This window comes from Scyliorhinus torazame, chromosome 4, assembly GCF_047496885.1.
Source record: "Scyliorhinus torazame isolate Kashiwa2021f chromosome 4, sScyTor2.1, whole genome shotgun sequence".
NCBI lineage: Eukaryota > Metazoa > Chordata > Chondrichthyes > Carcharhiniformes > Scyliorhinidae > Scyliorhinus > Scyliorhinus torazame.
Window position 1 is genome coordinate 276,113,244 of NC_092710.1, and position 25,265 is coordinate 276,138,508.

The following is a 25,265-nucleotide window of genomic DNA, read 5'->3' on the forward strand; positions in this document are numbered from 1 at the left end:
TGGCTTGAGACAATTCACACCTATTTAACCTGGGATCACCCCTCTCTCTGGATCTGTAAAGACTTAGTTACCTGCAAATGCTCACATTCAAAGTATCGTCTTGCATCTTTGACTTTGTCCATATATATGTTTCTGGAACCTTCCTCTTCATTCACCTGAGGAAGGAGCAGTGCTCCGAAAGCTAGTGATTTGAAACAAACCTGTTGGACTTTAACCTGGTGTTGTAAGACTTCTTACTGTGCTCACCCCAGTCCAACCCCGGCATCTCCATATCATAGCATAAATGGTGATGCTGGTGCAAAATCCTCAGCGAGATTCTCGCTGGCGGGATCTTGTTTCCCAATTTTCCCTGCCCCTCACCTGTGACGTAATGAGGTTCCTGCCCACAAAGGGCAGGAACCTCATTTAAATACATTATAAAACATTTTATTATTATTAACAGGCCTCCCCACCACATAATCCCTTCTCACTAAATATTTATACCCGTCACGTCGGTGAGGCTCACAACAGCTTTATGAGGGATTCAGTCGAGGGGATCCCGCCAGGGGCATCAAAATAAGTGTGGCTCCTGTGGATGAAAGAAGAACATGCCCGGGCCATAACCTGCATTGGCCCTGGCACAGGTTGGCACTGCCCTCTGAAATGGGGGGGTTAGAGAGTCCCTGACATTCCCCTGGATGATTGTAGTGGGGGGGTCCTCAGTGTCTATGGGGAAAGGGGTGTCGGGGAGGATAATTCCAGCACAGTTCAGAGAGTCCTTTAAAGCTGGTGCCCTGATCTCTGTGGAGCTGGCCTTGCTGGCTCTATCAAGCCCCACCCTGCCAAGGTGACAGTGTAAAGCACGCCCCCAGATTTCTGTGCACTAAGTGCTGGAAAATCTGGTCTGAAAACTTGGCAGTTCATCCGGAGAGATCATGCCGATTTTCAGTCAGAGCCGACACTCTGACAAATTATGGTAGAATTCCGCCCCACACATCTGGGTTAAGCTGAATCATCTAACTGACTGGACCTCTTATTTAAAGGAATCAATCATTTATAGCTTATCTGCATATTGATGTAAGAACATAGGAAATAGCAGCAGGATGTTCTGGATGTTGTTTCAACTCTGCAAGTGTTTGGCCCTTTCAGTAGTTGTTAAGAGTTGTGAAAGTAGACAGGGAATGAGTGCAGCAGACACTGAAGAACCTTTTGCTGAGTTTAAGCAAAGTCTGCACAGATCAGCTGTAGCCAGATGCGGCATCAGTAAGCATTCCCCTTGGAATACCGCCTAACATGGAGAATGAACAGAGGCCACAGAGAGCAAGACAGTGAGGAGGGGATGAAGGGCTCTCAGTAGTAGTTATACCCATCTGATTCCCCTGCCTGACTCTCAGTAAGGAATGATTCGAGAGATACCTGCACTTCAATAAGAACATCCTCACAGAAATCTCCCACCTGCTCAGGCTACAATGACAAGCTCAGGACAGAGGCAGAGCCCCTTTCCCAGTGACTGTGAAGATGATCGTGGTAATGATCTGCCTCGATTCAGGCTGGAGCTGAAGATATTAGTGATTGGTGTGAATTGGTGCAGGTATTGAGGAGCGAGGACCTGGCGGCTTGCCGTTCGACTGATGGAAAGGTGGTAGGTACCCTCCCAACAATTGCTGCCAGGGTGCCGAGGGGGAGTCCTTCCTGGAAGATGGGGGTCAGGGGGTCTTGTAATGGGTTGGTGAGGCTCAGGTCGGGGGTCCTTCCTGGGATGTGGTTATTGGCTCCTCTCCCCATCTGCAGCCATTAAACGATCCATAAAACAATCCATCAAGTGCTTCCTAGAAAGAAACAGTTGTGGGGGCAGCACGTTGCACAGTTGTGAGTTATGTTGCTTCATAGCTCCAGGGTCCCAGGTTCGATTCCCAGCTTGGGTCACTGTCTGTGCGGAGTCTGCATGTTCTCCCCGTGTCTGCTTGGGTTTCCTCTGGGTGCTCCGGTTTCCTCCCACAGTCCAAAGATGTGCAGGGGTAGGTGGATTGGCCATACTAAATTGCCCTTAATGTCCAAAAAGGTTAGGTGGGGTTGCTGGGTTACAGGGATAGGGTGGAGGTGTGGGGCTTAAGTGGGGTGCTCTTTCCAAGGGCCGCTGCAGACCCGATGGGGCGAATGGCCTCCTTCTGCACTGTAAATTCTATGTTCACTTTCTAGAAAACAATGAGAACAAAGAGGCAGACCTTTTAAACTTGGCATACTGACAGAATTTTTAAAGGATCTAGGAGTGCAGATGGGATCACTTTCACTTAATGGTGGGAAAACATAACTTTTTACTGACTGAGTGACTGTTTAATGGGTTTAATGTAACTGAAAGGGGCAGGACCTAATCTCGCTGACAAGCGCTGCAGCAGCTATTTCAGATCGGAGCGCCGATTAACAATGGGTTTGTGCTGTCAGAAAATAAACGGGAAAAACAGCGTTCACTTTGCAACATGGCACATTTTCCCACATTGAAATCTTTGTTTGGAATTAGTGAGTTTTCATGTAGTGAGAATATGAAGAGATATGTAGAAAAGATTGTTGAACTGTGAACACTTTTTGAGGAAAGATTTTCAGACTTCAGGAATCATGAACTTGAGTTTCAGTTATTCGGCGTCACGTTTTCTTTTTCCTGTGGAAAACGCTTGGCCTGAACCAGAACTGGAATGTGACATCAAACTGAAGAAAAAGTTTACAACACTGAAAATCCAAGCTTTTTATGACTATTTGGGGGAGAATTACATTCAAATGAAATTTTATGCCTTAAAAATACTATCAATTTGTGGCACATCATATTTATGCGAGCAACTTTATCATTAATGATCAGTAACAAATCCAAACTGTGTTCAAATTCGACTGACAAACATTGAACCTTATCCTAAAAGTAGCTTCCACTAAATCCATGGAATCCAACGTCGAGATGTTGGTGACAGGAAAACGTAGTCAGGTGTCTGGCACAGACAGATCAACTTAATACTTATTTTTTTTCAATCTTATTTTTCCAATTAAGGGGCAATTTAGTGTGGCCAATCCACCTACGCTGCACATCTTTGGGTTGTGGGGGTGAGACCCATGCAGACACGTGGAGAATGTGCAAACTCCACACAGACAGTGACCCAGGGCCGGGATCGAACCTAGGTCCTCAGCGCCGTGAGCAGCAGTGCTAACCACTGTGCCGCCCCAACTTAATACTTATTATGTTTCTTTTGTCGTCGATTCTTTCTTTTCAGAATTAAATATCTGTTTAATTTATTTACTGATGCGATGCATGTACACAGCTTATTAAAGCTCTTATAACTTGAATATCCAGGTTTCATTAAATACATCTTTAAGGATATATCATTTGTAAAACATTATTGGTCTCGCCCATCACTACTTTCATAATGAGAAATTGGGCCCTTTGGATCATTTAAGTTTGACACCCATGTTTTAACTGAATAAAACAACATGTATGTAACCTGCTGTGTTGCAATCTGCTCTTCTTGTACTGTATGTAGTGATGTGCAACGTCTCTATTGAATTACTAATAGGAATAGAGGATTGTTAAAGACCTACTTCTGATTATAGCTTACCTTAACTTGTTGGAGACCAAGACACTCCTTCCTATCTTTGTACCAAGAATAACCTTCAGGGGCTACTGACTTTGCAGGGTGATGCACAATCAATACTCTTGAGATCACGAGGAGTCATATCGATTCAGCTTTAATCAGATAGAACTGTACCCAGCAGCGATGTTACAGAAGTGAAGGCTGCTGGGACGGCATTGGTTCTTATACCCCGCCTCTCCGGGCGGGGCTATGTACATTACCCAATGGTAGACCCCGCGGTCTAGCCAATGGCCATTCCTCTCTCAGGTACTGCAATACCTGGTATTACCACATTCACCCCCTGTTAAAAAAGAACCAGCGGGGTGATGGCCAGTGCTACTGTCGCCTTTTCATGGTAGGACCAGGTATTGCAGGTACCATGCTGTCGAGGGTAATGGAGAAAGTTCTTGTATTGTTTATTTTCTTCATGGTGCTGCAACCAGACGATCGGGTGGCCTAGTCGTCCTACTGGAGCGTCTCAGTTTCGGCGGCGATCTTGGTGAGGGCCCCGGCGGTAGTGACTCCGGGAACGTGGTGTCTTCCGCAGTTTTGTCACCCCTAGGCGGCGCTGTAGGGTCTAAAAATGGGCAGGAGGAAGGAGTGCCTGTAGGGGGCGTCGGTGCCTGCTCGGCTCTGGGTCGGGGTTCTGGTGGCAGTACTGACCCTCCGGTCAGGTGCAGGGGGGAGTGCAGTGGCTCGGGCACGCGTGGGGCTCCGGCGGGCGCCAGGTCCCGAAGGGAGACCGTGTCTTGGCGTCCGTCGGGGAACGCTGCGTAGGCGTACTGGGGGTTGGCATGCAGCAGGTGGACCGTCTTGACCAACGGGTCCGACTTGTGCGCCTTCGCATGTTTCCGCAGTAGGACGGTTCCGGGTGTCGCTAGCCAGGTTGGGAGCGAGGTCCTCGAGGAGGACTTCCTGGGGAAAACAAGGAGACGTTCGTGAGGTGTCTGGTTCGTGGTAGTACATAGCAGTGACTGAATGGCGTGAAGGGCCACTGGGAGGACTTTTTGCCAGCAGGAGACTGGAAGATTCCTGGACCGAAGGGCCAGCAGGACGGTCTTCCAGACCGTTCCGTTCTCCCTTTCTACCTGCCCGTTTCCCCGGGGGCTGTAGCTGGTCATCCTGCTCGAGGCAATGCCTTTGCTAAGCAGGAACTGATGCAGCTCGTCGCTCATAAAGGAGGACCCCCTATCACTGTGGATGTATGCGGGGAAACCGAACAGTGTAAAAATACTTTGGAGGGCCTTGATGACGGTGGTTGTGGTCATGTCTGGGCAGGGGATGGCGAATGGGAACCGGGAGTTCTCGTCAATCACGTTAAGGAAGTACGTGTTGCGGTCGGTGGAGGGGAGGGGGCCTTTGAAGTCCATGCTCAGGCGTTCAAAGGGGCGGGAAACCTTTATCAGATGCACCCTCTCTGGTCGGTAGAAGTGCGGTTTGCACTCCGCGCAGATTCGGCAGTCCCTGGTGACTGTCCTGACCTCCTTGATGGAGTAAGGCAGATTTCGGGACTTAACGAAATGGAAGAACCGGGTGACTCCCGGGTGGCAGAGGTCCTCGTGGAGTGCTCGGAGGCGGTCTACTTGTGCGATGGCACAAGTGCCACGGGATAGGGCATCAGGAGGCTCGTTCAGCTTCCCGGAATGATACAAGATCTAGTAATTGTAGGTGGAGAGTTCGATCCTCCACCGGAAGATCTTGTCGTTTTTTATCTTGCCCCGCTGTGCATTATCGAACATGAAGGCCACCGACCATTGGTCCGTGAGGAGAGTGAATCTCTTGCCGGCCAGGTAATGCCTCCAGTGCCGCACAGCTTCCACTATGGCCTGGGCCTCCTTTTCGACCGATGAGTGGCGAATTTCGGAGGCATGGAGAGTGCGGGAGAAGAAAGCCACGGGCCTGCCCGCTTGGTTGAGGGTGGCGGCCAGAGCTACGTCGGACGCGTCGCTCTCAACCTGAAAGGGGAGGGACTCGTCGATGGCGCGCATCGTGGCTTTTGCGATGTCCGCTTTGATGCGGCAGAAGGCCTGGCGGGCCTCCGTCGATAGGGGGAAGATTGTGGATTGGATCAGGGGTCGAGCCTTGTCGGCATAATTAGGGATCCATTGTGCATAGTAGATAAAGAAGCCGAGGCAGCGCTTTAGGGCCTTGGGGCAGTGAGGGAGGGGGAACTCCATGAGGGGGCGCATGCGTTCGGGGTCGGGGCCTATGACTCCATTTCGCACTACGTAGCCTAGGATGGCTAGACGGTGCTAAACACGCATTTATCCTTATTGTAGGTCAGATTTAGGAGGTGCGCGGTCTGGAGAAATTTACAGAGGTTGGTGTCGTGGTCCTGCTGGTCATGGCCGCAGGTGGTGACGTTGTCAAGGTACGGGAACATTGCGTGTAAGCCGTACCGGTCAACCATTCGGTCCATCTCACGCTGGAAGACCGAGACCCCGTTCGTGACACCGAAGGGAACCCTTAAAAAGTGGTAGAGCCGCGCATCTGCTTCGAAGGCAGTGTACTGACGGTCACCATTACGGAGGGGCAGCTGGTGGTAGGCAGACTTGAGATCCACCGTGGAGAAGACCTTGTATTGCGCAATCCTGTTTACCAGGTCGGCAATACGGGGGAGAGGGTACGCGTCCAGCTGCGTAAACCGGTTGATGGTCTGGCTATAGTCGATGACCATCCTATGTTTCTCCCCGGTCTTTACCACCACTACTTGAGCCCTCCAGGGGCTGTTGCTTGCTTCGATGACCCCTTCCTTCAGCAGCCTTTGGGCCTTGGACCTGATGAAGGTCCGGTCCTGGGCGCTGTACCGTCTGCTCCTGGTGGCGACGGGTTTGCAATCTGGGGTGTGGTTTGCAAACAGGGAAGGCAGGTCGACCTTAAGGGTCGCGAGGCCGCAAACAGTAAGGGGGGGGTATAGGGCCGCCAAATTTAAAAGTAAGGCTCTGTAGGTGGCACTGGAAATCCAGTCCCAGAAGGGTGGCTGCGCAGAGATGCGGCAGCACGTATAGGCGGAAATTGCGGAATTCCCTGCCTTGGACAGTGAGGTTCGCGAGGCAGAACCCTTTTATCTGCACCGCGTGTGACCCGGAGGCCAGGGAGATCCTTTGTTGGGTGGGATAGGTGACCAGGGAACAGCGCCTTACCGTGTCGGGGTGGACGAAGCTCCCCGTGCTCCCGGAGTCGATGAGGCACGACGTCACGTGGCCGTTGATGGCGATGGTCGTGGTGGCCTTCGCTAGCGTTTGGGGCCAACTGTGGTTCAGGGTAATGGAGGCCAGCTGCAGCAAGGAGTTTAGATCGGGCAGCGAGTCGTCAGCCGTGTTGGGGGCTTCAGGCCCCATCCAAGATGACGCCGGCCATGGATCGCACATGGAGTCCGGGGACTCCGAAGATGGCGGCGGGGGGGAACAAAATGGCGGCGGGGAGGGACAAAATGGCGGCGCACACTGCTCCAGAGTGGCGGAGGCCAGCTGCAGCAAGGGGTTTTGGTCGGGCAGCGCGTAGCCAGCCGTGCTGGGGGCTTGAGGCCCCATCCAAGATGGCGCCGGCCATGGATTGCACATGGTGTTCGGGGATGGGGACTCCGACGATTGGACCGGCAAGGAACAAAATGGCGGCGCAAACTGCTCCAGCGTGGCGGAGGCTAGCTGTAGCAAGGGGTTTTGGTCGGGCAGCGCGTAGCCAGCCATGCTGGGGGCTTGAGGCCCCATCCAAGATGGCGCCGGCCATGGATCGCACATGGAGTTCGGGGACGGGGACTCGGACGATTGGACCGGCGAGGGACAAATTGGTGGCACGCACTCCTCCAGTGTGGTTGCCGGGGGGCAGAATGGCTGTGGCTGCGATGCTGCCTCGAGGGACCAAGGCTGCGGTGCGCGTTGGGCCGGCGGGGCTGGGAAAAAGGAGTGCAGTGGGCCTGGGACAGTCGGGGCTTGGGAAAACGGCTGTGGTTGGACAGCAGGCGGCTGGAAAAACGGCTGTGCGTACTCGTTGGATACCGCGGCCACCGCGCGGGCTAGGCAGACCGCGGCGTAGTGGCCTTTCTTGCCGCACCCTTTGCAGGTGGCGGTGCGGGCCGGGCAGCACGCGCGGGGTAGATTCGCCTGGCCGCAGAAGAAGCAGCGTTGGCCGGCGGCGATAGCGGGGCGCCTTGCCGCGCAGGCCTGCGGAGTTAGTGGGTAAGTCTGGGGGTTAAGCGGTTAAGTCTGGGGGGCTGCCACGGCGGGTGTCACGCGGCCCAGGGGGGCGCGGTGCGCGCGGGGGCATACGCAAGGGCGTTCTTGTACGCCACGTCCATGGACCCAGCCAGGGCCCCGGGCCTCAGTGAGGCCCAGCATGTCCATTTCGAGTAGCCTTCGGCGAATGTCGGGGGAAACCATACCTGCCACGAAAGCGTCTCGAATTAAACGTTTGGTGTGCTCATTTCCCGTCACCGCTGGGCAGCCGCAGTTTTGGCCCAGCACTATCAGTGCCCGGTAGAAGTCTTCGAGTGTCTCATCTGGACTCTGCCGTCTCGTTGCCAGCAGGTGACGGGCGTAGATATGGTTCTGTGGGCGAATGTAATGGCTTTATCATAGTTCGCCGCCCCTTCGATCAGGGGGTAGACCCGCGAGCGTAGGAGGTGTATCTTCTGCCTTTCCGTGGGGGTGTCGGCAGCCTTATCGAGGTAGCTCTGGAAACATGCCAGCCAATGCTTAAAAATCGCAGCGGAGTTTTCTGCGTGAGGGCTGAGCTGAAGGCACGCCGGCTTGATCCGGAGATCCATCCTTCAAAGTACTTATCTGATTAAATTGATGCACAATCAATACACTTGAGACCACGAGGAGTCATATCGATTCAGCTTTAATCAGATAGAACTGTATACAGCAGCGATGTTACAGAAGTGAAGACTGCTGGGACGGCATCGGTTCTTATACACCGCCTCTCAGGGCGGGGCTATGTACATTACCCAATGGTAGACCCCGCGGTCTAGCCAATGGTCATTCCTCTCTCAGGTACTGCAATACCTGGTATTATCACACAGGGATATCTCAGTAACTTGTCCAGAGACAGCTAGACGATGGTACTTGTTGGCAGAAATCTGTTTATTTCCTGTGTCACTAGAAAAGCTGAATATTCGCCCTGATGACTGACTTTTTCAAACATATTTACTATGTCAAGATCTCCAACTCTTTCCACATTATTAGCATTCCTGCCTCAAGTGTCAGGGACCTGGGTTCAATTCCGGGCTTGGGTGACTGTGTGGTGTTTGCCTTTTCTCACCGTGTCTGCATGGATTTCTTACGGGTGCTCCAGTTTCCTCTCACAGTCCAAAGATGTGCAGGTTAGGGATTGGCCATGATAAATTGTCCCTTAGTGTCCAGGGATGTGCAGGTTAGGTGCGGATACGGGGATAGGGTGGAGAAGTGGGCCTAGGCAGGGTGCTCTTTCAGAGGGCCAGTGCAGGCTCAATGGGCCGAATGGCCTCCTTCTGCACTGTAGGGATTCTATTCTATGGTTCTCTGAACTTTCTAAGCATGCTGAAGCAAACGCTTTCTTTTCCAATTAAGGGGCAATTTAGCGTGGCCAATCCACCTACCCTGCACATCCTTTTGGGTTGTGGAGGTGAGACCCACGCAGACACGGGAGAGTGTGCAAACTCCACATGGACAATGGCCTGGAGCCGGGATCGAACCCGGGTCCTCGGCGCCATGAGGCAGAAGTGCTAACCACTGTGCCATCGTGCCATCCGTTCCCTTAATGTGTCATTGAGGACTAGAATACCTCAGTTATTTCAGTGAACATTCTCGAGAGATGTTACAATTGCGGCAACTGTCCTATTAATGCCACTCATGTCAATAATGTTTTGTTGCAGTCAACAGAGTTTCATAACAATGGACCACCGGCTGGCAGAGTCGCTAACCTAGTTTGACTTTTGGTCCGTAACTGTGCAAATGATTCAAATTCAACCATTGAACCATGTCATGCTGAAGTGGTAAAGGCAAAGTCACTGCTAGGGTTTACTGAATGATACACACTGATGTGCAGATGATCGACAGCTTCAAATTCCTCGGGGTGCACATCACCAAAAATCTGTCCTGGTCCACCCACGTCGACGCTACCACCAAGAAAGCACAACAGCGCCTATACTTCCTCAGAAAACTAAGGAAATTTGGCATATCCACATTGACTTTTTATAGATGTACCATAGAAAGTATCCTATCAGGCTGCATCACAGCCTGGAATGGCAACTGCTCGGCCCAAGACTGTAATAAACTACAGAGAGTCGTGAACACAGCCCAGTCCATCACACAAACTCACCTCCCATCCATTGGCTGTCTACACCTTCTGCTGCCCTGGGAAAGTGGGCAGCATAATCAAAGACCCCTCCCATCCGGCTTACTCACTCTTCCAAATTCTTCCATCGGGCAGGAGATACAAAAGTCTGAGAACACGCACTAACAGATTCAAAACAGCTTCTTCCCCGCTGTTACCAGACTTCTGAATGACCCTCTTATGGACTGAACTGATCTCTCCACACATCGCTACTGAGTAGTACTGCACTCCGTATTCTGCACCCAATGGCTGTTTCTATGTATTTACATTGTGGATTTATCGTATATCCTACGTTTTTTTTCCAAGTATGAAATGATCTACGGACTGTATGCAGAACAATACTTTTCACTGTACCTTGGTACACGTGACAAAAATCTAAATCATTTGTAAACGCACATTGTTCCATTTCTGCCAATTTGTCACCTCGTAGCTTGTGTATTTGCCTGTGTGCTTGCCATATACGTGGCATGTTTCATCCTGTCTTTAATGTTGTTTCCTTTGGCAACAGATACTGTTTGCAAGCAAATTAAGCATAGAGGCTTTGCACTTCGGTAAAAAAGTACAAGTGTTTCCATTTGCTAAAGAATCCACGACATTCTTAAATCTACTTTTCTCTTCATAGACATGGGGCGTCATTCTCCGACCCCCCGCCAGGTCGGAGAATAGCCGTTGGCCGCGGTGAATCCCGCCCCCGCCGAAGTCTCCGGTACCGGAGATTGGGCGGGGGCGGGAATTGGGCCGCGCCGGTTGGCGGGATCCCCCGCTCAATTCTCCGGCCCGAATGGGCCGAAGTCCCGCCCAGAAATTGCCTGTCCCGCCGGCGTAAATTAAACCTGGTATTTACCGGCGGGACCAGGCGGCTTGGGCGGGCTCCGGGGTCCTGGGGGGGGCGCGGGGCGATCTGACCCCAGGGGGTGCCCCCACGGTGGCCTGGCCCACGATCGGGGCCCACCGATCCGCGGGCGGGTCTGTGCCGGGGGGGCACACTTTCCCTTCCGCCTCCGCCACGGCCTCCACCATGGCGGAGGCGGAAGATACTCTCCCCACTGCGCATGCGCGGGAAACTGTCGGCGGCCGTTGACGCTCCCGCGCATGCGCCGCATTTCTGCGCCAGCTGGCGGGGCACCAAACGCCATTTCCGCCAGCTGGCGGGGCAACAAACACCATTTCCGCGCCAGCTGGCGGGGCAACAAACACCATTTCCGCCAGCTGGCGGGGCGGAAATCCCTCCAGCGCCGGCCTAGCCCCTCAATGTTGGGGCTCGGCCCCCAAAGATGCGGAGCATTCCGAACCTTTGGGCCGGCACGATGCCCGTCTGATTGGCGCCGTTTTTGGCGCCAGTCGGCGGACATCGCGTCGTTGGGAGAGAATTTTGCCCATCGTTCAGTATATTTTTATATTACAAGTAATTCTGCAGCTACCTACATCTGCACAAATGCACTTACACTGGGCACGATTCTGCGGGTTTGTTAGCTGTGGGTGCAAATCTGTCATGGCCGTAAAATATCACGAGAAGCCAAAAATTGAATTTTCCCGGTAGATTTGGGAACCAGATCTTCCGGGTCCTCGTTGCTGATGTAATCCAGTTCACGTCCAGAAAGGACAAGAACCTGATTTTAATGCATTTGCATCTATTTGAATGAAATGAGCAAGTTTAAAGTCAGAATTTTCCACCTCACTAAATCTTTCCACACACCAGTGTGATGTCATTTTTTACAAAAATGTATTTTTATTACCAACATGCATCAAAAATGTTAACAGCACATAAACACCCCGGGAAACTTGCTCCCCAACAGTCAACTATACAGTTTGTACAATTTCCCCCCCTTTCTCACCCCACCACTCTCCCCCCCACACCGTGACAAACAACTCCTCAAACACGGTCATGAACATCCCCCACCTTGTCTCAAACTCCTCTGCTGAGTCCCTTAGCTCAGATTTTATCTTCTCCAACTGCAAGAAGTCGTACAGGTCACCCAACCAAGCCGCTACCCCCGGTGGCGATGCCGACCGGCACTCCAGTATGATTCGCCGCCGTGCAATCAGAGGGGCGAAGGCCATGACATCGGCCTTCCTCCTCTTCATGAGATCCGGCTTTTCCTAAACCCCAAATATCGCCACCAAAGGGTCCAGGTCCACCTCCTCCCCCACTATCCTTGCTAGGACCGCGAACACTCCCGCCCAGAATCTCTCCAACATTTCACAACCCCAGAACATGTGTGTGTGGTTCGCTGGCCCCCGCTCAAATCTCTCACACTCATCTGCCACTCCCTGAAAGAACCCACTCGTTCTCGCCCGAGTCATATGCACCCTGTACACCACCTTAAACTGTATCAGGCTCATCCTTGCGCATGAGGAGGTCACGTTTACCTTACGCAGTGCCTCACACCATACTCCCCAACTGATCTCCCCTCTCAACTCCCCTTCCCATTTTTCCTTAATCTTCACCACCCGCTCACCTCCCTGCTCTCCTCGCCACCTATATAGATCTCCAATTCTTCCCTCCCCTTCCACATCCAGACGCAGCAGTCGCTCCAGCAGGGTGTATCCCGGCAACCTAGGGAACCCCCCTCCAGGCCTTTCGCCACCAATGCTCTTAAGCTGGGCCCCTTACAGGATACCTCCTCCATCCTAACCTACTCTGCCCATTCTCCTTCCCACCATCACCGCACCTTAGCCACATTTGACACCCAATAATAATGAAGCAGGTTCAGCAACACCCCCCCCCCCCCCCCCCCAAGCCTCTGTACCAGGGTCCTCATAACCCTTGGCACCTTCCCCGTCCGTACAAAGTCCAAAATAATCATGTCCAGCTTCCGAAAAAGGCCTCTGGTATAAAGATAGTGAGTGTCTGAAAAATAAACATGAAGCTCGACTGAATATTCATCTTTACCACTTGGACCCTCCCCGCTAAAGTCATTTGCAATATATCCCACCTCTTAAGATCCCCCTGGCCTCCTCCACCAGCTTCGTAAAGTTCCACTTGTGGAACATCGTCCATTTCCTCGCTACCTGAATCCCCAAATACCTGGACCTATCCCTAGCCACCTTAAATGGCATCCCCCGCTAAATTAGTTCGTTCACCAAAGTTTACAGATGATACCAAAATCCACGCAAGGGTTAAGATGGTAGAGGAGTGCAGTCAGATTTTACAAGATTCAGATACATTAGGAGAATGAGACACACAATGAAAAACTGTATTTAATTAGATAAATGTATTATCATGCATGTTAATACGGCTAACCCAGAATGCATGTATCATTTGTGTGTAACAATACTGAAAGAAGTTGAAAGAGAAAAAGATCAGGCTGTTATTGATACTGATCACTGGGAGTTCATGACCAATGAGATAAACTGTTGCCAAAGGTAAAGGTATTGGGTAGTGTTAATAGAACAATTCTGTATCAATGGACTTCATTTTGACACTATTCAGGTCACTGGTTGGACTGCATTTAGAGTCTTGCACTGTTTTGGTTCCTCCACATGGCGGCAATATAGCAGCCCCGGAAAAGCTACAAGAATTATTCCTTCCTAAAGTATGGTGTTAAGAACTGGATACAATACTCCAGCTAAGGCTGAACTAATGACTCATACAAATGTTCTTCTTTATTTATTCATTTATGGGATGTGAGTATCACTGGCTAGAACTGCTTTTGTTGCCCATCCCTAGTTACCCTTGAGAAGGTGGTGGTGAGCTGCCTTCGTGAACCACTGCAGTCTATATGATGTAGGTACATCCACAGTGCTGTTAGGAAGGGAGTTCCAGGATTTTGACCCAGTGACGGTGAAGGAACTGCGACATATTTCCAAGTCAGGGTAATGAGTGACTTGGAGGGGATTCTCCAGGTAGTGGGGTTTCCCTGTTGTCTTGTCCTTCTAGATGGTAGCAGTCAAGGGTTTGGAAGGTGCTGCCTAAGGAACCTTTGTGCATTGCTGCAGTGCATCTTGTAGATGGTACACACTGCTCTTGTAGTACAACCACGACTGTGTTGGTGGTGGAGGGAGTTAATGTTGGTGGAAGGGGTAGCAATCAAGTGGACTGCTTTGTACTGGATGGTGTTGAGCTTTTTGAGTGTTGTTGGAGCTGCACTCATCCAGGCAAGTGGAGACTATTCCATTACACTCCTGACTTGTGTCTTCTAGGTGGTGAACAGGCTTTAGGGGATCAGGAGGCCTTTAGGGGATCACCTACTCTGATAGCCACAGTATTTATATGGCCAGTCCAGTTCAGTTTCTGATCAATGGCAACCCCACAAATGTTGATAACGGGGGATTCAGCGATGGTAATGCCATTAAATGTAATAGGGCGATGGTTAGATCCTCTCATTGGAAATTCAAAACACCTCTTGCTCTTGTACGCTATGTCCCTATTAATGAAACCCAGATGCTTTATTAACTGTTCTCTCAACCTGTCCTACCATCTTCAATGATCTATGCATATGTACATCTAGGTCCTGCGCCCCTTTATAATATATCCTTTATTTTGTATTGTTTCTCCATGTTCTTCCCACCAAAATGAATCACTTCTAATTGCTCTGCATTGAACTTCATCTGGCACATTACTGCCCATTCCAGCAACCTGTCTATGTCCCTTTGAAGTTCCATATCCTCCTCACAGTTCACAATGCTTCTGAGCTTTGTATCATCCGCAAACTTTGAAATTATGCCCTGTACACCAAAGTCTAGGTCCAATACATACCAGGAAGAGCAAGGGTCCCAGCAGTGACCCCTGGGGAACTCCACTGCAACCTTCCTCCAGCACAAACAAAATCTATTAAACACTACTCTTGGTTTCCTGTCACTCAGTCAATTCCATATCCATGCTGCCACTGTTCCTCTTATTCCATGAGCTGAAACTTTGTTCACAGTCTGTTGTGTGGCAGTGTATCAATCGTCTTTTGGATGTCCATGTACACCACAACAACAATGCCCTTATCAACCTTCCCAGTGACCTCTTCAAAAACAAAAACTCCAAAAAGTTACTGAAAGATGATTTTTCCTTAAGAAATCCATGCTGGCTTTCCTTCATTATCTCAAATGTCTCCACGTGGCTATTACTTTTGTACCAATTTATTGCTTCTGGAAGTTTCTCCACCACCGAAGTTAAACTTCGAAAAGAAAGCAGACAAGATCCCGAAAGGGCTACAGATCACAAACCCATTCAAGTCGACCTACAACACAGACTACGCTGAGAGACTCTGCCGTCGCACCTCTCTCACACTCCTCAACCACCTCGTACGCCAGCTCTACAGCAGACGACGCAACCTGGAAACCAAGATAGAGGCCATATTCTCAACTTGCGCTCAGGACGCGGCAGACCAGCTGCGGAACACCGCCAAACAGATGAGACAACAATACTATGCCACCTATATGCATACCAAGAACAGGAAGCTTGAGAAACTCGGCATCACCACCAGCAGCAATCAAGCCACCCCCGGTACCACAGTAGAAAACAATACAGGGAAATCTATTTTCAAGTTGTCAGACTACATCCTTCAACCAGACGAAATCGAAGTCCTCAGCAGAGGGCTCAATTTCTGCACCACCACCAAAATGGACCCCATCAGCCTCGCGGCAGACACGGAGGAATTTATCAGGCGAATGAGGCTCCGGGGATTCTTCCACAGACCCCAAGAGGCCAACAGCGAACCCAAGCAGACTACCAATGAACCAGAACAGCAGACCGAGAGATCTGCAGTGCGGCAACCGAAGAGGAAAGAGTCGAATTAGACCCCTCCGGAAGGCCGCTGCCCTAGACTCGACATGTATGCTCAAGCCGTCAGGAGTCGCGTCAATGCCAGATTCATCAGTCGCATTCACAAGACAGCCCCGAACATCACCCAAGCACAACGCAATGCCATCCGCACTCTCAAGACCAACCGCAGGATCGTCATCAAACCAGCAGACAAAGGGGGGGCCACTGTCGTACTGAACAGAACGGACTACTGCAAAGAAGTATACCGACAACCGAACAACCAAGAACACTACAGTTACCCGCAGATCCGACCAAGGAACACATCTGCCAACTTAACAGACTGATCAAGACCTTGGATCCAGACCTTCAGAGCACCCTACGTGCTCTCATCCCACGTACTCCCCGCATTGGAGATCTCCACTGCCTCCCGAAAATACACAAGGCCAACACACCAGGCCGTCCTATCGTTTCAGGCAATGGGACCTTGTGTGAGAACCTCTCTGGCTACATCGAGGGCACCTTGAAACCCATCGTACAAGGTACGCCTAGCTTCTGTCGCGACACAACGGACTTCCTACAGAAACTTAGCACCCATGGACCAGTTGAACCAGGAACATTCCCTGTCACAATGGATGTCTCGGCACTCTATACCAGCATCCCCCATGAAGACAGCATTGCTGCAACAGCCTCAGTACTCAACACCGACAACTGCCAATCTCCAGACGCAATTCTGCAACTCATCCGCTTCATTCTGGATCACAACGTCTTCACCTTCGACAACAAGTTCTTCATCCAGACGCACGGAACAGCCATGGGGAACAAATTCGCACACCAATACGCCAACATCTTCATGCACAAGTTTGGACAAGACCTACACACCGCACAGAACCTTCAACCGATGTTATACACCAGATACATCAATGGCATTTTTTTCCTTTGGACCCACGGCGAAGAATCACTGAAACAACTGCACGATGACATCAAAACGTTCCATCCAACCATCAGACTCACCATGGACGACTCGCCAAAATCAGTTGCATTCTTGGACACACTCGTCTCCATCAAGGACGGTCACCTCAGCACTTCGCTTTACCGCAAACCCACGGATAACCTCACGATGCTCCACTTCTCCAGCTTCCACCCTAAACACATTAAAGAAGCCATCCCCTATGGACAAGCTCTCCGTATACACAGGATCTGCTCAGACGAGGAGGAGCGTAACAGACATCTACAGACGTTGAAAGATGCCCTTGTACGAATGGGATATAGCGCTCGACTCATCGATCGTCAGTTCCAACGCGCCACAGCAAAAAACCGCACTGACCTCCTCAGAAGACAAACATGGGACACAACTGACACAATACCCTCCGTGGTCCAGTACTTTCCCAGAGCGGAGAAACTACGACATCTTCTTCACAGCCTTCAACACGTCATCGATGAAGATGAACATCTTGCCAAGGTCATCCCCACACCCCCACTACTTGCCTTCAAACAACCGCGCAACCTCAAACAAACCATTGTTTGCAGCAAACTACCCAGCCTTAAGAACAGTGACCACGACACCACACAACCCTGCCATGGCAATCTCTGCAAGACGTGCCAGAACATCGACATGGATACCACCATTACACGTGAAAACACCACCCACCAGGTACGCGGTACATACTCGTGCGACTCGGCCAACGTTGTCTACCTCATACGCTGCAGGAAAGGATGTCCCGAAGCGTGGTACGTAGGCGAGACCATGCAGACGCTGCGACAACGAATGAACGGACATCGCGCGACAATCACCAGGCAGGAATGTTCCCTTCCAGTCGAGGAACACTTCAGCAGTCAAGGGCATTCAGCCTCTGATCTCCGGGTAAGCGTTCTCCAAGGCGGCCTTCAGGACCCGAGACAACGCAGAATCACAGAGCAGAAGCTTATAGCCAAGTTCCGCACACATGAGTGCGGCCTCAAACAGGACCTGGGATTCATGTCGCATTCCATTCATCCACCACCAACTGGCATGCAAAATCCTACCAACTATCCTGGCTTGACACAATTAACACCTCTTTAACCTGGGGTTACCCCATCTCTGGATCTGTAAAGATTTAATCACCTGCTAATGCTCGCATTCCAAGCATTGTCTGGCATCTTTGAATCTGTCTATATATATGTTTCTGGAACATACCTCTTCATTCACCTGAGGAAGGAGCAGCGCTCCGAAAGCTAGTGACATCGAAACAAACCTGTTGGACTTTAACCTGGTGTTGTAAGACTTCTTACTGTGCTCACCCCAGTCCAACGCCGGCATCTCCACATCAAAGTTAAACTGATTGACCTGTAGTTGTTGGGCTTATAATTACACTCTATTGTGAACAAAGGTGTAACATTTGTAAATCTCCAATCTTCTGGCACCAACCCTGAGTCTAAGGAAGGCTGAAAAGTTATAGCCCGTGGCTTTGCAATTCCTACTTCCCCTTTCCTCATTATGCTTGGATGCATCATCTAATCTTGTCGAGGTGCCTGATCAACTTTAAAAAAAAAAATATTTTTATTGAAGTATTTGTAAATTTTTATAACAAAAACAGAGAAAGAACAATAGGCGTTAAACATTAACATAGTGCAAAAATAGATATTTCCCCGAATGGCTCTGTCTTCACACACCACCGAAAATAACAAAAAACAAACACAACACTTTCCACCCCCCCCCCCCCCCCCCCCCCCCACCCCCCGGCCCCTCAGAAAGCTGCTACTGCCGACATTTTAAATTAAATTTCCCCAAGAAAGGCGACAAACGACTGCCACCTCAGGGAGAACCCTAACATTGATCCTCTTAAGGCAAACTTTATTTTCTCGAGACTGAGAAACCCAGCCATGTCACTAACCCAGGTCTCTACACTTGGGGGCTTCGAGTCCCTCCACATTACTAAGATCCGTCTCCGGGCTACCAGGGAGGCAAAGGCCAAGACGTCGGCCTCTTTCACTCCCTGAATTCCCGGGTCTTCTGACACTCCAAAGATCGCTACCTCTGGACTCGGTACCACCCGTGTTCCTAGCGCCTTGGACATTGCCCTGGCAACCCCCCTGCCAGAACCCCTCAAGCTTCGGGCAAGCCCAAAACATATGGACATGCAGGTGGTGGCCGTCCCGCTGCTGCCGCCACGGGGAATACAAGATAGAGTAGTGTCCGGTACTTGGGTGGGGGAAGGGGACGTTGTCGGATATCTACCAGGAGCTGTTGAAGGCGGAGGAAACCCCTGTGGAGGGGCTTAAAGGCAAGTGGGAGGAGGAGTTAGGAGGGGAGTTAGAGCCAGGACTGTGGGCGGAAGCCCTAAGTAGGATCAATTCCTCCTCGTCATGTGCCAGGCTAAATATAATAGTGTAAAATGCCTGATCAACTTTTAAGTACAGATATCCAATACCTCCTCTTTTTCAATTTTAATCCCATCTAGTGTTTCAATTACCTAATGTAATTGCTCCCTTTTTGATCCTTAGCTCTAACCAAGTTGATTCTATCCTTGAACACTCTAAGACATCTTCTTTCTTCATAAAGACAGATACAAAGTAATCATTTAGTACCTCAACAATGCCTTCTGCCTCCATGTGTAAATTTCCTTTGTGGTCTGATTGGCACCCCTCCACCTTTTACCACCCTTTTACTCTTTATATGGAAAACTTTGGGATTACTCTTTATGCTAACTGCCAGTCTCTTCTCAGACTCCCTCTTTGCTTCTCTCATTGGCTGCTTCGTATCTCCTCTGAACATTTTATATTCCGCTTCCCTAAAATTGTATTTTCCAACTGAATCCTGTCATAAACTTCTTCATCCTAATTCCTTTATCCTTTGCCATCAGGGAACTCTGGATTTCTTTGCCTTGCCTTTCCCTTTCAAGGGAATATGCCTTGACTGTTCCCGTATCATGTCTTCTTTCAAGGCAGCCCATTGATCAGTGACCATTTTTCCTGCCAACCTTTGACTCCAATTTATTCGGCCAGATCCATTCTTACCCATTGATATTGACCTTCCCCAGATAATTATTCTGCCTCTGGACTACTCTTTGTTCTTTTCCATAGTCAGCCTAAAATGTATGATACAATAATCACTATCCCCTAAATATTTTCCTACTGACACTTGACCCACCTTGCCCACCCCATTCCCAAAAACCAGATATGTTGTGTTGCCCTATTATGTATTTTCTTTTATTCCCTTTTCTTCTCATGTACTTAATGATCTGTTGAGCTGCTCGCAGAAAAATACTTTTCACTGTAGCTCGGTACACGTGACAATAAACAAATCCAATCCAATCCAATCCAGTGGATTGGAACATCCTGACGAAAACATTCCTGAACACATTCCAGTAACCCATGTGAAATACCACTGTATACATCTCTCCAGTCTGTTCATCTCTATTCTCTGCTTCCTGTGCTCTGGCCAATTCTATATTCACGCTGCAACTGTCCCTTTAATCGTATAGTTTTGCTGACCAGTCTATTATATAGTACTTTGCCAAATGCCTTTCAGATGTCCATACACAGAACAACAACAGTTGTTACCCTCACCAATCCTTTCCATTACTTTATCCATTCAAGTTTGACAAGCACAATTTGCCTTCAACAAATCTGGGCTTGCTTTCATTTATTAGCCCATGATTTTCCAAATGCCAATTCACTGTCTGTCATAGAATCCCTACAGTGCACAATGAAACCATTCGGCCCATCATGGGCACCCTTCTTAGGCCCACTCCACTGCCCTATCCCCATCTAACCTGCACATCCCTGGCCACTCAGGGGTAATTTTATCATGGCCAATCCACCTAACCTACATATCTTTGGACTGTGGGGGGGGGGAAACCAGAGCACCCGGAGGTAACCCACGCAGACACGGGGAGAATGTGCAAACTCCACACAGCCACACAAGGCCGGAATTGAACCCACGTCAATGGCGCTGTGAGGCAGCAGAGCTAACCACTGTCTAGTAACAATGCTCTGGCCTGTGTTCCTACACATCAATTTTGTATGATGATAAGTTAGCATAGCAGTGTACCAATGTTCACAACCTTGCTCCACTTCATCAGCTGCTTAGATGTATTATCAACATCAGATATAACACCAAGACCTCACCAAAAGACATGAATAAAAACAGTGTCAGCTGACTGGAAAACAAAAGGTTATACTCACCCGTGATGTTGGTTTTGGTTTTAAACCAAAAAATGTGGAAACCGTGTTGTTCTCCTTCGATTCAAAGAAAGCATCATAATCCTAGAACCAGAAGAGAGAGGCATTAATATAATGGCGTATTTTTAAGAGGCTGAGCATATGGAGGTGAGAGGTGGAAAAGGTGACAGAAATAGGCAGCTGGTATAATTTGTACTGACTAAATTTATGCCTGTTGAGGATGAATTGCTCCATAAAGAGATGCTTACAAAATAGTTTTCATTAAAGAAAACACTTTGAAATCTTCTGCCTCAAATGGATTTGGGATAAAATGCACCTAGGACATAATTCTAATTGATGTAACTACAAACATCATGCAACCAATTACTAGAAGGATCTCACACACGTCAGCTGATTATATCTTGTAGCCCTGTTCGAGCAATGTAGATGCATTACTGGATTTCAACCTCACTTGGGCCTTTAACAAGCCTTGTGCATAATTTATGCATCAAGCGCAGAGTCCTGGTATTATTGCTTCAAGCGTGTGCTGGGCACTTCGAGCACATGGGCCAGACTTTGATTGGCAGGCCAGGTCCTGTTACTGGGACCAAATGCAGCTCGTCGGTTCAGACTGACGAAGAACAGATTGTACCAGTAGCGGCAAGTTGAGAAGCTGCCGCCAGGACTGCTGCCCCATTAAGGACGACCCTTTAAGGTGACCTGACCTTCCTGTGCAGCACCACCACAAGGAAGGGATGAGATTCTTTTTCCCAATGTGCCTTCAACAGTGAACATATACAAGACAATAGTTAGACTGCAGTATTGTGTACAGTTCTGGGCATCACACTTTTGGAAGGATGCGAATACTTTGGAGAGAGTGCAGGAAAACTTACAAGAATGGTTCCAGGGGTGAGAAACTTCAGCTATGCGGATAGATTGGAGAGGTTGGGACTGTTCTCCTTGGAGAAGAAGGCTGAGAGGAGATTTGATCAAGATGTGCAAAACCATGAGGGGGCTGGACAGAGTAGATAGGGAGAAACTGTTCCTGTTTGCGAAAGGATCAAGCATGAGAGGGTAGTGTCATAGTATCCACGCATGTATATAATGAAGTGCAGGCAGGCAGTGATTGGCACACAGGATGACCAGTAAGCACACAGCACAGTGCAGCCAATCACCAGACAGGACACCACCACTATAAAGCCAGAGGGCACTAGATTTCCCGCTCTCTCGGGACCCAGCCACTGAGACAGTCAGAGTCCATGAGCTAGCACAGTGCAAACACCATGCGGTAGCCAGTGAGTCTGGCCAGGCTAGTACAAGGTCTCCAGTCAGTTCAGTACAGTGTCGACCCACAGTTAAATATGTATGTTAGTTCTATCATTCAATAAAAACGTGTTGGATCTTCTACAGTGTTGGAGGTCTACTTCTCGCATCGCTGCATCAAGTGCAATCAACACCGAACCGACCTGCCTAACCCATCATGGTACCATGGAGTGATACTGAAAATTGACGTCCCTACCACGAGTGAATCAGCATTGGCCAGCAAGCAGCCATCTGGTGACATGGAAAACATCCAGCATCCTCCGCAGCTCTGCATCTCCGGCAACCTCGGCGCAAATTGGAAGCTCTTTAAGCAAAAGTTCCTCTGGTACATTGAGGCCTCCGACCTCGAAGCAGCATCGGATGCCAGGAAGATCGCGCTATTTCTCTCCACCGCGGGAGACCACGCCATCCACACCGACAACTCCCTCACGTTCGCTGACAGCGAAGACAAAATGAAATTCAAAACAGTCCTGCTGAAGTTTGACAGCCACTGCGACATTGAGGTGAATGAGAGCTTTGAACGGTAGGTTTTCCAGCAGAGGCTTCAGGGCAAGGATGAACCTTTCAGTCCTTCGTCACCCATCTCCGCATCCTAGCGCAGTCATGTAACTATGACTCGGCGGCTGATTCCATGATCCGGGATCAGATCGTTTTCGGGGTCCACTCAGAATCCCTTCGGCAGCAGCTCCTGAAAGTCAAACAGTTGACCCTCTCTGTCGCTATCGAGGCGTGCGTTGTCCATGAGCATGCTAAGAATCGTTACTCCCACATCAGGGCGGCAGAAACTGCGAAGCAGGCGTCCCACGAGGCGGAACGGGTGCAGGCCATTGCACAAATGCAGGGCCTGAGCATCGAGGAGAGTGGCCGTTGTGCATGCTTTTTCCGGGTCCCTGCGCATGCGCACCACGACCGAGTGGACGACGAGCCCGACAACCCGACTGCGCAGGTGCGTACATCGACCGACCGCTCTGCGCATGCGCGATAGCGCACGGAACGCGCTGACGTCGGTGTCATGACGTTCCGAATTGTGGCTCCGCCCACTTAAAGCGGCAATGTCCGGCAAAAGGACGCCGGTGTCTACAGTGTGGCAAGCTTGGCCACTACGCAGCCCTTTGCAGATCTGCTCCACCGCTCAGCAGCCAGCGATCCCAGCTGCGGCGCAGAAGTGTCTGCTCAATACAACAAGGCATGCCAGAGTACGATCCCGACAGCCCAACGGACCCTGATGCTGAGTGCCTCAAGTCTCCATACCGGGTGGGCATCATAACTACACATGCGCTGCCTTCCACCACAATGGCGAAATGCCTCTCGATCCTCAGTGTGGATCTCGACGACGAGTGGTGTGCCGTCCTCACAGTGAAAAAGGCTCGCATCCGGTTCAAACTGGATACCGGCGCATCAGCGAACCTCATCTTGAAATCCGACCTCGACACCATCCGCGCCAAACCAAGCATTCTTCCACCGGCCTGTCAGCTCCTTGACTCCAATGGCAACGCCATAGCTGCCAATGGCTCGTGTCAACTGGTGGTATCCAATAAGGCGATCAAGGCAACACTGCGGTTTGAAATCGTCGGGCAATTACAGGACCTCCAAGACCAGGGCATCATATCAAAGGTTACAGAGCCCACAGACTGGGTCAGCTCCATGGTCTGCGTCAAGAAGCCATCAGGGGAGCTTCGCATTTGCATTGACCCTAAGGATCTAAACCGCAACATCATGAGGGAGCATTACCCGATACCAAAACGAGAAGAGTTGACCAGTGAGATGGCTCATGCCAAATTCTTTACTAAGCTCGACGCCTCCAAGGGTTTTTGGCAAATACAACTGGACGCGTCCAGTCGCAAGTTGTGCACGTTCAACATCCCGTTTGGTCGTTACTGCTACAACCGGATGCCTTTTGCCATCATATCTGCCTCCGAAGTATTTCATCGCATCATGGAACCAATGATGGAGGGCATCGAGGGGGTGTGAGTGTACACTGACGATGTCAATACCTGGTCCACAACGCCCCAGGAACACATCGCTCGCCTCAAGAAGGTATTCCAAAGAATCCAGGAACATGGTCTTCAGCTCAACAGGGCCTAGTGCTCATTTGGTCAATCGGAGATCAAATTCCTAGGTGACCACATCTCGCAGCAGGGCGAACGGCCAGACGCCGACAAGGTCTCGGTGATCAATGGCATGAAGACCTCGGAGGACAAAAAGGCGGTCCTCCGCTTTCTCGGAATGGTCAACTTCCTCGGGAAATTCATTCCCAATATGGCATCCCACACCATGGCCCTCCGCCATCTCGTCAAAAAGTCGACGGAATTCCAGTGGCTGCCCACGCATGAAGAGGAATGGCGCGAGCTGATAGCAAAACTCACGACAGCCCCGGTCCTAGCGTTCTTCAACCCAACCAAGGAAACCAAGATATCAACTGATGCAAGCCAGGACGGCATTGGGGCAGTGCTCCTTCAGCGGGATGACTCCGCGTCCTGGGCTCCAGTGGCGTATGCCTCCAGGGCCATGACGCCCACTGAGCAACGGTACGCTCAGATTGAGAAGGAGTGTCTGGGCCTCCTAACTGGGATAGTCAAGTTCCACGATTATGTTTATAGCCTGCCGAAATTCATGGTAGAGACGGACCACAGGCCTCTAGTCCACATAATCCAGAAGGATTTAAATGACATGACACCTCGGTTACAGCGTATTCTTCTAAAGCTACGCCGCTACGACTTCAAACTGGTCTACACGCCAGGTAAAGAGCTGATCGTTGCAGATACCCTGTCCAGGTCCATTACGACACCGCATGAACAAAGTGACTTCATCTGCCACATAGAAGCCCAAGTGCAGTTGTGTGCCTCGAACCTTCCGGCCTCCGACGAACGGGTGGTCCAAATCCGCGAGGAGACAGCCAAGGATCCTCTGCTGCAGCGCGTGACACAGCACCTCAGCAATGGCTGGCAGAAGGGACAATGTCCCCAGTTCTATAACGTAAAAGACGACCTGACGGAGGTGGAGGGAATCCTTCTGACACTCGACATCTGCAGCAGAGTAATTCCTCAGAGTATGCGTGCTGGTGCTCGGCCAAATCCATGAGGGTCACCTTGAGGTCGAGAAATGCCGACGCAGAGTTCGGGAGGCGGTCTATTGGCCGGGCATCAGCCAGGACATTGCCGACACAGTCCTCAACTGCCCTACCTGTCAGAAGTTTCAGCTCA

General features: G+C 50.4%; 1 protein-coding gene across 1 annotated transcript in view; it reads right to left on the minus strand.

Moving 5' to 3' along the window:
- sh3bgrl2 (SH3 domain binding glutamate-rich protein like 2) overlaps positions 1 to 25,265 on the minus strand; it is a 221,711-nt gene that overhangs the window by 9,296 nt on the left and 187,150 nt on the right. Inside the window, exon 3 of the mRNA XM_072499816.1 lies at positions 20,764 to 20,844. Coding sequence (XP_072355917.1) covers positions 20,764 to 20,844 — 81 coding nt within the window. The remainder of the gene's footprint in view (positions 1 to 20,763; positions 20,845 to 25,265) is intronic.